This window comes from Gekko japonicus, unplaced genomic scaffold (assembly GCF_001447785.1).
Source record: "Gekko japonicus isolate JY-2015 unplaced genomic scaffold, Gekko_japonicus_V1.1 scaffold383, whole genome shotgun sequence".
Classification (NCBI taxonomy): domain Eukaryota; kingdom Metazoa; phylum Chordata; class Lepidosauria; order Squamata; family Gekkonidae; genus Gekko; species Gekko japonicus.
The window spans coordinates 116,858-134,953 of record NW_015164193.1 but is presented as its reverse complement, the minus strand read 5'-3'; the positions used below and the strand labels follow the sequence as shown (position 1 = coordinate 134,953).

Sequence of the window (18,096 nt, the reverse complement as noted above, 5' to 3'; positions counted from 1 at the left end):
AGTGGGGTGCTCCAGTGCCCATTTTCATTCTTGCTGGCTGCACTGAGCCCAGGCTGGCACATGACAAAGCCAGGTTCTTTACTAGCCCCACCATGGAGGAAGGGCAGGGGCTGAGGGCTGTGTCCCACCAGGATTTCCCCCCATAAAGTAAATGGCCAAACTGGTTGAACTAGACCAGAACATGAACGACTAGTGCTTGCCACTTTTCCTACTCTGCTTCTTGAACCCAGACCCTCGGTTGCCCTGGGAAATATCTCTGTTGTTGAACATCCAATTATCCTGTGGTCACCGGTACTCCAAGCTCTTGAGGATCCCTTTTTTTGCTTCATTATTCCATTGACTGAGTGCAGAATAGCACTGAATGACTTCTCTTGCAATGTGCAGCATCTCACACAGTCAGATGCCAAGTTATAGTAAAATTATACTTAGAACTAGAGATATTGAGGGAACTCAACTAAACAATCAAATATTGTATATTCTCTCGGCTTATTTTAGATCTTATTGCTGCCAGATTGGATCCAGGGCGAATCACACATTTCCCCTTTATTCTAGCTGCTCTCATGGCTATTATGATTCAGCACAGCACACGGCATTGCATTTCTGAAACCAGGCTAACCCTGAAAGCACAGTCATGCATGTTCTCATGACTTAGGTTGCAGTCAAATGACAGGCAGTTAGGACATGTAAGCAGAGTCACTCCCCTGCTGGGGTGGAGAAATCGACCCCTTTGTATGCTGGCTGACTCACACAGCAACCACTTGCAGCTGGAGGCAATGCTGCTCTGGGATCATGGCATAAACAGAGCCCTAATTTTATGGCCTGGATTATGTTGGTTATCCTAAAGGGACTAATCTGCAAATGATTCCACCTTGGACAGGGATTGGGTTTGGTGGCCTTTGCTCCTATCTAGCTCTGTAATGCACAACATATGAATTTAGAGCATAACATGCACCTACAATAGTCATAGCTCATCTATTTTTGATTTGAAATGTTTAAACGAGAAAAGATGTATAATCTTTCAGTCTGATCAGCTTGCTCTAACTCCCCTTTTCCACGCTTTGTGGCAGTTCCTTCTCTCTAGTGCATCACTTCCAATTCAGGGAGCAGAAGCAAAGGAGTTATGAGAGAGCCAGTTTCTGGCATTTGCCTGCGTGAAGGTAGAAGACAAAAAAGAGAGAACTGTTTGATGTCTCTGTTTCCAGTAACACAATCACTAATTCCTGGGGCCTCTGCCCTTTGAGTATGTAGGAACCAGAGTCTTTGAGTTTATCTGTGACTTATCTGTCACCCACCATGTTTGATATTTTCAGCCTCTGCTTTCAATTATCAGTCATCAGAAAGAGCTCTCAGTGATTTCAAGAGGAAACTCCTGGAACCTTTGACCTGCTCTTGTCAGATAACTGAAAGTATTTACTGAAGATAAATTATCATTTCATGGAGTTCAAGATGTACACATGGGTACTTTGTTCTGTGTCAGTTTACAGTAACCTCTGTCACCTGGGGGTGGTTGGTACTGGTTGATTTACTTTTTCTCCTTTTGCAAAGAATACAGAGACTTTTGCATAAGGAGCATATTTCTGTCACATAGTTGAGAAGATCAATACATACAAAAGGTACATATACCTGTCTTAAGAGACAAGAATATTTGTGAAGGGTCAATCTTAAGCGACAAGAATATTTGTGAGGGGTCAGAGAAGTTAATACATGTGAAAGAGTTTGGACTCTCTTATTCCTCTTTCCTCCTCTGCTCATTTCCATCTCTCTCTTAAAGTTTTGTACCCTTTCATAGTTTTGGTGGGGAAATACAGAAGTCTTTTGACATTCGAGAAAAAAGGTTGCTTGCCCTAATGGTCATGACTCATGACTGAATTAAGTTCCTTACAGCTATAACATTCTGCAGTTAGAAGTTATTTGAAGTCAGTGACTGTATGATTAATGGAAATCACATCATATGTCTGAAGAAAACAAAGCTATGCTTTTATTACTTAACACAATAGGAACATAAAAAGAGCCCTGATGGATCAGATCAGTAGTCCATCTAGTCCAGCATCCTCTCTCATGCAGTAGCCCACCAGTTACTCTGGAGAGCCAACAAAAGGGCATAGAGACCAAGGCATTCCCCTGATGTTGTCTTTTGGCACTAGGATTCTGGTATTGAGAGGTCTACTGCTTCTGAATGCAGAAGTTGTCTTTTAGCCACTTTGGTGAGTAGCCACTCATAGACCTGTCCTTCATATAGATCTGTCCTCCGTTACTGTTTTGTACACTAGTTCTGTTGATTTCATCAGGTCTTTTAAAAATTTCTGTTGGCAGTTGATCCTCTCCATAAGAATATAAATAGAGCCCTGCTTGTTCAAGCCAAGAGTCCAGTATCCATTTTTCAAAACTGGCAAACGAGATGTTCCTGGAAGGCCAAAACAGGCCTAATACCAAGGCTCTTAAGTGAGTCAGCAAGGACTAGCTGAACCCCAATGAAAGTAGGGAACACAATGTTCTTCACGGCCTCATGCTTCCCAACCAGCATTACCTCTGTCTCTTCAGGGTTTAGTTTCAATTTGTTCACTCTTTTAGCCATTTAACCACAGCAGCTAGGCAGCAACTCAGGACCTCTACTGCCTCACTAGGGCCGAATCTGCATCTAGCATTTACTCCGCTGTCTTACCAAACCCTCACTGGAACAGAAATTCCCATCTACATTGCATGCCACTTTCACTTTGATTGTCGAATTTTATAGCAGCGTCCAGACTGCATGCTGCTTTCACTTCATTTGATCTCTGGTTTTATGGTGGCTGTCTGCATAGATTTATGACCCTTTTATGGCCATTCAGGGGTGACTCTGCAGTTAGTATGGCATTAACCTGGGGTATTTGAATGTGGTTTTGAGTCTCATCTTTTTCTGTTCCAGTGTGCGTTTGGTACAACAACAGAGCAAATACTAAATGCAGATTGGGCCTAGGAGATTTGGATAGGGAAATATAGAGCTGGATATTGTTCGTGTAAGGGCTGTGGTGGCTCAAGTGGATAAGATGCTGAACTGCAGACCGGAAGGTCGGTAGCTCAGCAGTTCAAGACCCAAGTGCCGCATGATGGAGTGAGCTCCCGTCTCTGGTTCCAGCTCCTGCCAACCTAGCAGTTTGAAAGCAAGAAATTGCAAGTAAATAAATAGGTACCACTTCAGTGGGAAGGTAACAGCGTTCCGTGCACCTCGGTGTCTAGTCATGCCGGCCACATGACCACGGAAATGTCTTTGGACAGCACTGGCACTTCGGCTTGGAAACGAAGATGAGCACCGCATCCCTAGAGTCGGATTTGACTGGCTTTTGAGCAAGGGAAACCTTTACCTTATTGTTAGTGTATTGATGACAGCCAACCCCTAAACTGAATTATTTATCCTAAGGGCTTTACATAGAGACTGAAAATGATAAAGAATAGGCTTGTGTCCTGTGGAACCCCACAAAATAGGTCCCACTATCAATTTCAAAACAACCTTAATGCTGGAAGAAAGTAATCTATTTAAGACCCTCCAGAGAATTTATGCCTGAATTTGTGCAAGATGTATGCAGCAGTGTGTCAGAAAGAGAGAAAAGGAAGGCAATTTTGGATGATTCCTCACCCATGCCATATTGATTCTGAAGGGTTCCTTGAACCTCAGGAATAGCTTTTCAGAAGATTGCTGAGGGAAGGTGGCAAAACAAAAACCACTTCTGTGAGCTCACCCCATTTGTGGAAGCTTGAATCCAACCCAATGTACTTTGCTGTGTTACCAAATATTATTTCAGATGAAAGACCAGCTTGTTTTTCTTGTCTTTTTCAAACCCTGTTTCACTAATATAATTCAAGACTATCTGAGAATAATTCCCTTTTATGCTAAGCCATATTTAATTTTTTTCACCTATCATTCTTATAAGAACATAAGAGAAGCTAATGTTGGATAAGGCCAATGGCCCATCCAGTCCAACACTGTCACATAGTGGCCAAAAATACCAGGTGCCATCGGGAGGTCCAGCAGTGGGGCCAGGACACTAGAAGCCCTCCCACTGTTGCCCCCCCACCAGGCACCAAGAATACAGTGCATCACTTGCCCCAGCCTTAGAGTCCCTATATATACCTTGTGGCTAATAGCCACTGATGGACCTCTGTTCCATATGCTTATTTAATTCCCTTTTGAAGCCGTCCATGCTTGTAGCCATCACCACTTCCTGTGGCAGTGAATTCCATGTGTGAATCACTCTTTGGGTGAAGAAGTACTTCCTTTTATCCGTTCTAACTCGACCACTCAGCAATTTCATTGAGTGCCCATGAGTTCTTGTATTGTGAGAAAGGGAGAAAAGTACCTCTTTCTCTACCTGCTCTATCCCATGCATAATCTTATAAACCTCAATCATGTCACCCCTCAGTCGTCGTTTCTCCAAGCTAAAGAGCCCTAAGCGCTTTAACCTTTCCTCATGGGGAAAGTGTTCCAACCCTTTTATCATTCGAGTTGCCCTTTTCTGCACTTTTTCCAAAGCTATAATATCCTTTTTAAGGTGTGGTGACCAGAACTGCACACAGTATTCCAAATGAGGTCTCACCATTGATTTATATAGGGGCACTATGATATTGACTGATCTGTTTTCAATACCCTTTCTAATACTCCCCAGCATAGCATTGCCCTTTTTTATTGCAGTCACACACTGTCTCGACATTTTCAGTGAGTTATCTACTACAACTCCAAGATCTCTCTCTTGATCAATCTCTGCCAGTTCAGACCCCATCAACGTGTATTTATATTTAGGATTTTTGGCTCCAATGTGCATCCCCTTGCACTTAGCCACATTGAACCCCATTTGCCATGTTGATGCCCACTTGCCCATCCTTGACAGATCCCTTTGGAGTGCCTCACATTCCTCACTGGTTTTCACCACCCTGAACAACTTCGTATCATTCGCACATTTAGCCACTTCACTGCTTACTCCCAACTCCAAATCATTAATGAACAAGTTAAAAAGCAGTGGACCAAGTACTGATCCCTGCGGTACCCCACTGCTTACCACCATCCACTGAGAAAATAGCCCATTTGTACTCATTCTCTGTTTTCTACTAATTAGTCAGTTTTTGATCCACAAAAGGACTTGTCCTTTTAGCCCATGATTTTTGAGCTTACTTAGAACATTGATGAGGAACTTTATCAAAAGCTTTCTGGAAGTCAAGGTAAACAATATCTATTTGGTCCCCCTTGCCCACATGTTTGTTCACCCCCTCAAAGAACACTAACAGGTTAGTGAGACTAGATCTTCCCTTACAGAACCCATGCTGAGTCTGCCTCAACAGGCTTTGTTCATCTATGTTTCTACTAATTCTTTCCTTAATAATGGTTTCCACCAATTTACCTGGTATCGACATCAGACTGACTGGCCTGTAATTTCCCGGATCTCCTCTGCAACCCTTTTTAAAGATGGGAGTGACATTAGCTACCTTCCAGTCCTCAGGAATGGAGGCAGATTTTAAGGAAAGATTACATATTTTTGTCAGGAGATCCAGAAGTTCACATTTGAGTTCTTTCAGATCTCTCGGATGTATGCCATCTGGGCCTGGTGATTTATCAGTTTTAAAGTTGTCTATCAGTTTGAGGACCTCCTCTCTCGTCACCTCAATCTGACTTGGGTCTTTCAACACCCCTCCTGAAATCAGCGGTTCTGGAGTGGGCAACCACTTCTCATCTTCCACAGTAGACAGAAGCAAAAAATGCATTTAGCTTCTCAGCCATTTCCCTATCATCCTTCAGTACTCCTTTTACTCCTTGGTCATCCAAGGGCCCCACTGCCTCTCTGGCTGGTTTCCTGCTTCTAATATTATTACATGGAAATAGCCTTGCCCATTTCTGGATCTTCCTTCTACTCTTTGCCTTCTGAAGCTTTCATGAAGGGCTTTTCCAGCGGATTTAAGAACTTTGGCTTACAGCTTGATATTTAAGTGCAAATATGTTATGGGCTGTGGTTTGATTGTTTATCTAGGTCTCTGGTCTCCTTTGCTTATTTATGTTTTAAAGCAAATGCTGAATTAGTCATAAGAGATGTGTTTTGACCCTTTCATTTTCATTTTGTTTTCACAGTTGAAAGAGACAAGGACTTTTCCCACCAAAGACGGCATTACAAAGAATTTCGGTTTGACCTGACACAGATCCCTTATGGAGAAGCAGTGACTGCAGCTGAATTTCGGATTTACAAGGATCAAAGTTATAGTCGATTTGAGAATGAAACTATTAAGATCAGCATTTATCAGATCATAAAGGAGTACCCAAACAGGTGCTTTTCCTTCTTGTTATATTTCAAATTTTGTCTTTTTTTCCTAGTGAAAGAGATTTTAAGGGGTATGATTATAAAATGAACATGCAAAAAAGACCAAGTGTTGAGAAATCCGTCTTGCGGAGACAGATTGAGAAATGGGAAGAAGCGACCCAGAGCTTGAGAAACTGAATTTACCAAGAACACTTTGACGAAATTGGTCCTTCAAATCATATAAGCCAAGGGCCTTATTAGATGTTATGCTGAAGATCCATCACTGGATCCTCTCATACATTTTGAAAGTCAAATAAAAGATGTGAGGAATTCCAGTTCATGGAATGTCAGCGATTGAAACTAACTCATACCTCCAGTGTGGTGTTACTTTTTCTGTAAAGAAAAATAGATGGGTGCCCCTTTCTTTGTCTCTGTTTCTCTCCCAAGGCTATTAACACCATGGGAGGATGTGTGTTGATTTTGATTGACAAAACAGTAGAAGGCTTCCTATTGCTCAGATCCAAACTGGGGGGTAGCACAGACACCATTCACTAATAAAAGCTCTGAGAAAGCCTCAACAATGTTGAGATTTCCTGTCTCCTCTAGCTAGGCCCCTGAAACATAGCTCAAGTCAGTGTATAGTGTGTCAAGCCATTACAGGGACTGGGTGATAATGATAATAAAAAGGACTATATTTACAGGGAAGAAACCCACAAAAAGTTGCCAGAGTATTTATTCCATATACCAGTGTCCTAATCAGTTCTGAGCCACAAGCTTTTTTTTTAATCTGGGAGAGCAGAAGAATCTTCGTACTCAGTAACAGGGCTGCAGCACAAAACAATCTCATCCTTAACTGCTTTGGGTTATTATTCCTTATTAGTAATCAGTTTTAAATTATTGTTTAATTAGTTATCAATTCTAAATTAAAATCCTTTGTTCTCAACCCTAATTGCTCCATTTATATAAGGTGATACTATCTTTTGTCTCCTGATTCTTCTGCCGGTCCATTTCATTGGGTACCCTCCCCAATTTCTCATAATTTGAGTAATGGAAAATGAGTGCCATTTGGCCTCCTTCTCCATACTATGCACAGTTATGTAAGCCCCTATTATAGTCCGTTTACCATGGGGGGGGGGGGGTTTCCTAATTGGAAAAGTCCCAAACTCTTCAGTCTTTGTTGTAGGTCAGGTGCTCTAACTCTTCAATATTTTTTTTTGTATTCTACTGCCCATTAGCCGAAAGCTTGTGAATGGTACAGGAGCATGATTCTGAACCCTGTTTTTGTACATGCAGCAGGCCTCTGTCATGGCTGTAGAGACTGTAGTCACATCAATGTTCCCTCTAAACTGTTGAGTCTTGTGAGCAAAAATTCTACTTTGTGAGCTACCAGCATTAAAGTTGTGAGCGAGCAATTGGGCTGCTGCATAAATTAGTTTGCTCTGGAGCCCTCCTTCCTGAGCTAAGACAAAAATGTGTGAACTGGAAGCTAAAAAACTGTGAGCTAGCTCACACCAACTCAGCTTAGAGGGAACACTGGTCACAATATTCAGTAAAGATGGAAGATACTGCAGATTCCCATCAATCTGGTGGTGAACAGGTTTCAGTAAAGGAATGCATAATGTTCCCCAATTAGACTGGATGCCTTATGACATCCCTGTCCCATAGATGGTCTAGTTCTCCTCTTTCTTTATCAAAGAATTTTCCTTTGGTTTTAGAAGCTGATTTTGTGCAATTTGCCATATATACCTTCTTTGTTAAGGTAAGTTTAGCTGCAGAATCATGGCTATATCACATACCCATCTATATAAGGTTGCCCCTTGGGTAGCATAACACTTACAACTTATTAGGTGGTTATTTATGTGCATGGGTGTGGTTGTGCAAAATTGTTCTTATTATAAAAGAAAGTCCAGTTCCTCAACCATGAGAAGAGGAAGCATGTTATATACAGGAAATATGGAAGGTTTAATGCTGGGAGGAACATGAAAAGGGCGAAGCTAAAAGAAACGCATTGCAACAAAATGTGGTGGTATAGACCCATTTAGATGCTTGGTGAAGTGACAGCCTTTTTGGATATCAAGCATTTCAACAGGTTCAGTAAATCAGCAAGCTGGCAGGAAGACTGTTGTTTTTAGACCTGGAAGTCATAGCTCTGACTCTTACCCACCAAGGGTCTTTTGCTAATGCACATAAGGCAAATTAAAAAAAAAATTGGTCTTACCTGTGAATTTTCCTTTAAGACTCTTAACTGAGTAGACATCTGTACAGATGGATGGACATCTGTACATCCTTCCCATCTTTGAGGTTGGATCATTTCTCGCTTTTCATATTAATAAATTAGTTCATGAGAGTTCAGCAGTTGGTGCTTCCTTGGCAAAATCTGATCTCCTGAGGGATGATAATTTGCACTCGAGTAGTTGCCAGCCTAGAGACAAAAGCTGTAGTGAGAGTGGCATCAGTGATAGCAGAACTTGCTGGCAGGCTGAACAGGGGATGTTGATTGAGGCTTTGTCCTGCTGCCAGTTGCTCTTTTCTCAAGACGATGCTCCATGAAAACCAGGGCACAGTGGGACTTTGTGTTAGCCTGATTGCTCTGAGTTATTATCAGTATTGGGGAATATGAGATATTATAAAATAGCAATAGGCAATAAGGGAACAAACACCTTTATATACAGGGATCCCACTTCTTCCAGGAACACCAGAAATAGGCACGGAGGCCGGTTTCAATATAAAATGATTTCTTTACTAAATATTCTCAAGCGCACAAACAATAATTAAACATTCACGCACACAATACAGACTTAAGGAAGCAGAGGTGATTGATGGCTAATGGAGGGGATATGGGGTGATACTACCTGTCCAGATGTGCAGAGGTCCATGAAGAAGGGTTGTGACCCAAAACCCAGAGGGTTCCAGGGATGGCCTGCCAGTCTGAAGCCATGTGTTCGCTGGGATATACTCACTGGAAGACAATGCAGACCAACGGACGGCCATGTGGGCTGGTCTCAGGTGAGAACAGTCGCTTACCTGGACCAGTGATGAGTCCCAGGGGTGCTTGGCATCAGGATGGGCAAGGCCTAGATGTGACCAGTGAGCTTCCAGAGAGGCAGGGTCTGTATTTAACAATAGAAGCCAGGTGTTGGGTAGCTAGTTAAATGGATCATCAGACCACTAATGGTCCTGGCCAGGGTATTTTGAAAAGGCTCTCAAGTATAGACAAAAGATGGGCTAAACATCTGAATGATTGATTGGTTTATCCCAGTATCCTGAGGGACAGAGCAGGAAAGACAAGTATTCAGTACAAATAATTACTGGAGACAGAGTTATTTGCCAAGTGGCTTTTGAATAGACTTTAGAAATGTAGATACTTTACCTGGTAGAACTCATTGTCATTCCATAAGCATAATCTCTGCTGGTGGAGGGGGAAGACTGGAGGCTTGCTCTGAGGCTGCCTGTCATCTGAAAATGGAGACCGCTTTTTCAGAGCTGTGGCTAGCTCTGTGTTTCAGAACCAGGAGTGCCTTCCTTGGCCTGAGTTTTGTGGCTCTCTGGGTCAGTTTAGAAGTGCGGTGCCCTTGCTATGGGGCTACCCAAAAGGCAGTGCCTCTGGCAACATATGCTCAGCTTTATCTGTTTGGTCAGACTCAAGCTCAATACCTTCATACAGGGGTCATTTCGTAGAAAAAGAGGTACAGGAGCTCATTAGCATAACTTATTTGCATATGCCACCCCCCCTGACATCACTGGAAGTGTGTCAGAAGGCAACACCCACCATTCAGGCTCCACTGGACTGTTTTGGATTGCTAGCTATTGGGGGAGACGGGATGTGCAGATCTGTCCTCACAGAGGAGGGAGAGCTTGTACCTGAAGGCGGGCCGGGGGAGGGGGGCTCTGCAACTTACCTGGCTGCTTCTTGCTCCTCATGGCCCAACTGAGGGCCGCTGGGAGCAAGGGGTGGGGCTTGTTGCATGTCTCCGCCCCCTGGGCTCCTTACTGCTGGAAATGACCCCTGCCTTCATACATTATATTACATACACCACACCTGCAGACCATCTAGACAGGGTATGAGTGTAGAGAAGGGAGAGATGGAGCGGTTTTGTCACCTTTATTTTTGATTCTTCAGTTCACTGTATGCCTGTAAATAGTTAAGTGTTTTCAAATAAATCCTTTAAGTGATAAAGGAGTAAGATCCCTCTGTACCACCTAGTTCCCCCAGCTGCTTGGGTACACTAGGGGTGGGTCAGGGACTTCCTGAGGAGGAGAACAGGGGCAAAATGGTCAGTTGCCAACTCTCCAGGGGACCCCCAAAGATTGCCAGGAAGCCCTAAGGTGGGTTCCTAGTAAGACTGGAGGGAGGTTAGGAGGTTGTCCCGCCTAACCAGAGCCCAAGAGAGGGACAGTGGTGGCAGCAATACCCGGAGGCAGTGGAGAAGAACTGCCCCTTCAGGTGCTAGATCAGGCAAAGGAAGGGTGGGCAGAGTGGGGCCTGCCAACTGATGTAGGCCCATTCCGCCACAAATACTGAAGGGAAATCTCAATTCCAATGGTATGCCATTTGGTCATCTGTTATATTTCTAGAGCTTTCAATAGCTGATTGATAGATTTTTATTTATTTATTAGATTTATATGCCCTCCTCTCCAGGGAAGGCTCATTTTCCCCTTATTAATCATGTTTATATCCTGCCTTCTTCCTCTGCTTTCCAATTACTTCTGTAGTGGAGCTGAATATCTGATAACTGGCAGTATTGAGTGTTTTCCCCCTGATAAGTGCTTTGATGGATTTCCTTCTCATCTCAAGGTTTCCTTGACAACCAATCCTGTGTGAAAGTCAAATGAGGCTCTGAAATTTGGCCTTATTTCATATGCTCCAGCTGCACAATACTAGGAGATCCATGTTCAGTCTTCCAACTTTTTTTGGGGGGGGGCATTAAATGCAGGTTTGTGTGCCAGTGAAATTGATCACAACAGCAGTGCTAGGACAAAATGTCCGTAACCCCTTTCACGTGGGCCTGTATGGGTCCCTGTATTTTCCCCACTGTGGAAATTTTGTGGGATTTTGTGGGATTTTGTGGGATTTTGTGGGATTTTGTGGGATTTTGTGGGATTTTGTGGGATTTTGTGGGATTTTGTGGGATTTTGTGGGATTTTGTGGGATTTTGTGGGATTTTGTGGGATTTTGTGGGATTTTGTGGGATTTTGTGGGATTTTGTGGGATTTTGTGGGATTTTGTGGGATTTTGTGGGATTTTGTGGGATTTTGTGGGATTTTGTGGGATTTTGTGGGATTTTGTGGGATTTTGTGGGATTTTGTGGGATTTTGTGGGATTTTGTGGGATTTTGTGGGATTTTGTGGGATTTTGTGGGATTTTGTGGGATTTTGTGGGATTTTGTGGGATTTTGTGGGATTTTGTGGGATTTTGTGGGATTTTGTGGGATTTTGTGGGATTTTGTGGGATTTTGTGGGATTTTGTGGGATTTTGTGGGATTTTGTGGGATTTTGTGGGATTTTGTGGGATTTTGTGGGATTTTGTGGGATTTTGTGGGATTTTGTGGGATTTTGTGGGATTTTGTGGGATTTTGATTGGAAAAATCAGCCCATGAAAAAAAGTGTTAGGCAGCTCTTTCTCTAGTGCTTCTTCTGTGGTCAGATTTGCTCAGTACTCCTGTCAGAAGATCCTGACTTCACTTGCTGAAAGCTTATGAGGTGGTAAATCTGTACCCAGCTGTATGAGTGGAGAAACTGAATAGACTGAATGCCTTTTCATACAAAACAAACAAACAAACAAAAACACCTTCCTGAAGATAGAACACTAAGCATGTCAGAGCAAAGCTATGTTGTTTATTTATTTATGCGGCCTCATACCAAAAAAACATTTGAACCTTTAGCTCTGATAACTAATTTTCTCTGTGAATGGATACTTTTATATGAAGAAGCATTCAATTATCAGCTCCATTCTGCAGTGATGGAGTTCAGAAATAAGTTTGTCACTTCAGCAAGAACTAGGTCTCATCCTGTGAAGTTTCACAACGACTTTTTTCAAGGGGACAAGTTCAGAGCTGGACATGCATGCTGTTGCGCAGAGCGTGTGTAGTGGTCCACAGACCAGTCTAAGCCAAGACAGCACCTTAGCAGACTTTCCAGCCTCCCAGCTCTTACCAGTTCTTTGCTGTTCTGCCCCTCTATAGTAACCACACTGCACAGTCCAGTGGTACACTATATACAAGGGTTTATTCACAGAATATACAGACAAAATGCTTCGCCAGACGCTTGTTGCCTCCGAAGAGAACGTACATGGCTTCTGTACAGACTTATATACACAGTAGCACCAATCAGCAACAAGCTGAGTCATGATGACTGCACACTGTCCAGTGCCAGCCATAACCGGTTAGAACAGGCTTATCAGTCCACCTGCTGACATGTAGCTGTCACTGAACTGTCAGTTAGATCCTAATGATCTTCCTGCTATCTGATTAACATTGCAATAAATTGAATTCAGCATAGTGGCAGTTATGGCCCAGATAAGAGAAACTTAGGCCTTTTGTGGATGGCAGGGAAAGTTTTGATTGGATGCATTAGCCCTTATCATATAGTATAATCACTTCCTTTTCATGTACTATAATCACTCATATTGGGAGCCTATCAAACATGCATGGATCCTTTTGATATGCATAGTTACCATGTTGTGTGAACAGGAAGAACATACATATTTGCCAAGTGCATACAGATCCAAGTGCACATGAACTGACCAATGGATTTTTTAGGGTTTGAGTTCACAACATGGTGACCTTGAGTATGGGAATGGTAAAAAGTAGCACATGCTCCTGTTGTGTGTGGTTGGCAGGCTCCCAGTATGTGCAATTTTAATGTCTGAAAGGGGCTCTATTCTTCTGTACATCACTCTCTGTGTGCAGTTTCATGGAAGCCCTGAACCCAAGTCCATGTGACCTCAGAAAGTACCTTAGCATATTCACACACAACCTGGCAAGTTTGAAAATAGCGTATAGATTTGGATTCAGAACAGAGCAGTGGTTCCTAATGCCAGCATGTCTGTTTTCAGCCTCAACCTGGAGTCTTTTTCTCCTAGTGGTTGGAAGGTTGAACAACCCATCTCTTGTACTGCTGTCCAGTGAGGGTGCCAGAAGGAAAATTCACAGGTATCCAATTTTCCAATTTCATCGTGTAAATGATTGGTTCACTTATCCGTTATGGATGAGCAAATGTAGGAATTAGATGCACAATTTAAATGACCAGTTTTATAAAATACCCACTGCTCTGAAATATGAATGTGCCAAGCCAACTTTCATTTAACTGCAACAAGGGATATACTATATGATTCAACACTATTTATTTTTACAGACCCAAGAGCTACATTTACTTTCTTAATCTATGTACTGTGTAGGGCTGTTGTGTTTGAGTGGGATAGCTTGTTGGGCATATTAAGCTATGAATGAACTTTTAGATTAGATTTGCCACATCCATGCTCTTCACCATAAGTAATCTGTAATACAAATATTGCGTTAGTAAGAAGTGGCTTAAGTGATAATCTTGGGGTTTGGTGTTTTTAGGAATACTGATGACCTATACATCTAAAACATCTAAGCTACTGACCACATTTTGAAAAGGGGGTTCTGCTCCCTTTTAACTACCTTGAGAAATTGATCTTGTTTTCCATGTGGTTTTGGTAGGGCCTTAGAGCAAATCAATGAGAGATATTGCTTTTTCCGAATAATCTTAAAATGCCATAGGTATGATTCGACCCATGCATGTGGGGTTTTCTTTGTCTTTTAGCTTATGAAAAGGAAGCCTTGTGCATGCGCGTGAGAATTTTCTAATACATGTATGGAACATTTTTTCACTCACAGAACTGAATGGTTAAATGGTTCATTTATTATTGTATGTGTAGCCCACTTTTCTGCAAGACTGGCTCCCAAAGCAATTTACAGTAAAAATATAGGATAGTATACATTGGGTTAGATCCAGCCAGGTTATTCAATCAATCTCATATAATTCTACTCCTGACTACAGTCCCTGTCTTACATTCCTTTTATCCATGCATGTTTCATGATCCCCAGCATAGCCTTTTTGGTAGTTAAAGAGGACAACCTCCTTCCTTTTTTACCAGGAGAAAAGCTTGTTGGATCCATTTGTTACACTGAAGAAACTTATGAACATTGCCTGTTGCAATAGAAGAGTCTGGGTTTTGGAAACATGAAAGCATTTGCCTGTACTGGAGAAATGACATTCTTCAGTATTTAATGCATTAGAAATAGAAAGGGGGACAAAGGGTGCTGTTCTTGCCCTGCTGGAGCCACTGTTCTTTTCGATCACTATGGGGAACCTTGGAGAATCCCCCTCCCATGTTGCCTGTTTGTAATGGGGGTGGGGCTTTTTCAGATGTTGAGCTGTTGACTTGCATCTCTGGCTCTCTTTGCTCTTTTCCTTCACATTGTCTGCCAATGTCAGCAGCCCACATAAGTTTCTGCTTACCCTTATAGGAAAGTTAAATGTGGTAATGATCCACTGAAGCCAGTGCAGAAGTCCTTTTCAAAATTAAATTGAAGAACTCTTTTTGTGGATCATCACAGACTTACAGTGCAATCCTTAGGAGAGTTACAGCCTCCTAAGGCTATTGACTTCAGTGGATTTAGAAGAGGAGCTGCGGTGACTCAAGTGGTTAAGACGCTGAACTGCAGGCTGTGGAAGGTTGGTAGTTCAGCAGTTCGAGACCCGAGTGTGCCACGTGACGGAGTGAGCTCTCATCTCTAGTTCCAGCTCCTGCCAACCTAGCAGTTTGAAAGCAAGAAATTGCAAGTAGATAAATAGGTACCACTTCGGTGGGAAGGTAACAGCGTTCCATCGCCTTGGTGTTTAGTCATGCCGGCCACATGACCACGGAAACGTCTTCGGACAGTGCTGACTCTTCGGCTTTGAAACGGAGATGAGCACCACAACCCTAGAGTCGGATCCAACCGGCTTTCGAGCAAGGGAAACCTTTACCTTAATTCTCTTTAGGATTATACTGTTAGTTTTCAAATGAAATATAAGTTATTATGCCCATTATTTATGTCTATTTCAATTAAGTCCAAACAAATCCTTTTCTAGCTCCTCACTGGCACAAACAAAGCAGAACCCAAGAAATATTAACTTCCTAACTATTTTCTTTACTTTTTAAACTAGGGATGCAGACTTGTTCCTATTAGATACAAGAAAGACTCAAGCATTTGATGTTGGCTGGCTTGTATTTGACATCACCGTGACCAGCAATCACTGGGTGATTAATCCACAGAATAATTTAGGACTGCAGCTCTGTGCAGAAATAGCAGATGGTAAGCTACAGTTTTATATCACGTTTTAAAATTAACCTTTGGCTACTGTTTTAAAGTCTCCAGACCAGTTTGCATGTTATATCCATCCTGCAATGGTCCCTGTCGATCAGGGGTAGCCAAACTGTGGCTCAGGAGGCATACGGCTCTTTCACACATATTGTGTGGCTCCCAGCAAAGTGGTTGGGGAAGCAAAGGGGAGGCATGCCTCCCCAGTCAGTCTTCCCTCCCTCTGACAGTATTTCCCTCCCTGGGTAGGCTCAAGATGGAAGGGAGCAGAGAAAGAAAACAACTTTAAATGCATTCGCAAAATACCCACTCCAGCTGCCTTGGAAAGGCATTTGTCTCTTTAAATCCCTTATCCAAGCCAAGCTGGCTGGTGTGGGGGGCTTGGAGGGTGCATTTAAAGTTAAAGTTGTTTTCTTTCCACCTCTCCCTTCCTCCCTGCCCTATCTATTTGCTTTCTTTATTTCATCCCACCTTTCTTTTGTTCTCTTTCTTTCTCCCCTCCCCCCCCCATCTAAAGTTAAACATGTTCTCCAAGCCCTGGCACACCAGCAGGCTGGCTTGCCTCAGAGAAGGCATTTGTCTCTATAAATCCCTTGTCCAAGCCAAGCCAGAGAAATAGTGGGGGCTTGGACAACACATTTAAAGTTAAAGGTGTTCTCTAAGCCCCCACCCTGCAGCCCTACCTGACAGTATGGAGAAGGCATGGCATGGGTGTGTGTGTGGGGGTGCTGGAGAACACATTTAAAGTTGAAGTTGCTTTATTTCCACCTCTCCCTCCCTCCCCCATTTCTTTGATTTCTTTCCACCTGTCTCTCTCTCCCCCCTTCCTTCCTTCCTCCCCATCTCCCTCCCTTCTCTCTCTCTCTCTCTCACCCTCCCCTCTCCCTCTTCTCCCTCATCTATTTGCTTTGTTTCTTTTTCTCTTTCTTCCTCCCTCCCCTGTCTATTTACTTTCTTTCCACCTTTCTTTTACTCTTTCTTCCTTCTTTTCTTCCTTCCTTTCACTCTCTCTCTCTTCCTTCCTTTCTTCCTTCCCCCTCCCTCCCCTCATCTATTGGCTTTCTTTGTTTCTCTCTCTCTTTCCACTTATTTCATTCTTTCTTTCCACCTCTCCTTCTCTCAGACAAATAAATATCATTAGCAAACAAATAAATATCATTGGACAAATAAATATCATTATCAATGTATGTTTTTACCCCTTTTGTTTTTATTTTTGGCAGGCACATTTAATGTTAATAAAAAGCAAATTTGCATATTTTCCAATAAAAAGGTGTGCGTAATATTTGTTCATATCATGTGGAAAAGACATCTGATGTTTATTTTGTGGCTCTTACCTTAAGCAAGTTTGGCCACCCCTGCTGTAGATCATAACTACTACTAAAAGGCCAGACTTTTTTCTAGGGGCTGCCTGTTACAGAATCCCTGATTTAGATTGTTCTGGAAGAAAGAGTAGAATGAATTTCATAATGCAGAAGGGGAACTGTAGAAAGAGATATGTTAGTCATGCACAAACCTCCCATCTGTTGCACAGAATAGAGAGAGCAGCTCAGAGTCAATGGGAAAGGAGAGGGGTGATTAGCCTGGTCAAGCTCCTGGGTTTATAGAATCCTGGAAAGATAAATTTTCAAACTATTTGCCAGTTCTTCAGTTCTTTGTGGTTACCTAGATTTGATATTTTAAACTTTAAGCAGATTTTTAAGTGTTTGAGGAGGTAGTTCTTGCACATCTAAACACAGAACTGGATTCTACTGAGATGTTTTTGTTGTTGACCCCCCCACACACCTTCTGGTGTGATACATTTGGTACTAATTAATTCAAAATGATAATTAAAATGTGTTGAAATGTATCTATTTATTTTGCTATGTAGAATGTACTCTTTATTGTACACTTGGGATATTCACTCATATTAATGTAATAACTAACCCCTCCCCATTTTCAGTAATGTTGGAACGATTGCAAATCTTATTGACTACAATTAGTAGTCTTTAAAAATGACATCATCCTGGTGCTTTTCACTGTTCAATGACAAGGTAGGGGCAGTGGAAAGGGCAGGGAAAGAATGAGTTAATGGAACAGAATAGAACAGGCATGAACAGATGCATCCTGGTATGCATTTCTGTATGCATCATTTCCACTTTTTATTAATTGTGATACTTCTCCATCACCTTCCTGACTAATTACCTACTTATAATGTATTTAAAGATACTTATTGTTTGTCTTTGTGTTTTTAGAAATAGGCTCTCTTAGATTTGATGGCATCATTCCTAATCTGCAGTACACATTCTATCTAAACTAATGGATTACTGTAGATTTAAATTGTTTCCAAGCATCCTGTAAGGTTTTGGCAATCTTTGCTTCCCACTCCCTTCAGCTTCCTTTTGACTAATCCTTGCATATTTGAGACATTCCTTTCTCTGAAATCAAATAGTGCTATGTTTAACTCTTGTGGCACACTTCCATTCACATAAATACAGATCTTAAAACCATGATCTAGACCATGGGTGGCCAAA

General features: G+C 42.2%; 1 protein-coding gene across 2 annotated transcripts in view; it reads left to right on the top strand.

The window, feature by feature from the left end:
* The window catches only part of BMP5 (bone morphogenetic protein 5), a 136,233-nt gene that overhangs the window by 50,936 nt on the left and 67,201 nt on the right, over positions 1 to 18,096 (top strand). For both annotated transcript variants that reach the window (XM_015408299.1, XM_015408300.1), the window contains exons 2-3: positions 6,092 to 6,284; positions 15,432 to 15,580. In XM_015408299.1, coding sequence (XP_015263785.1) covers positions 6,092 to 6,284; positions 15,432 to 15,580 — 342 coding nt within the window. The remainder of the gene's footprint in view (positions 1 to 6,091; positions 6,285 to 15,431; positions 15,581 to 18,096) is intronic.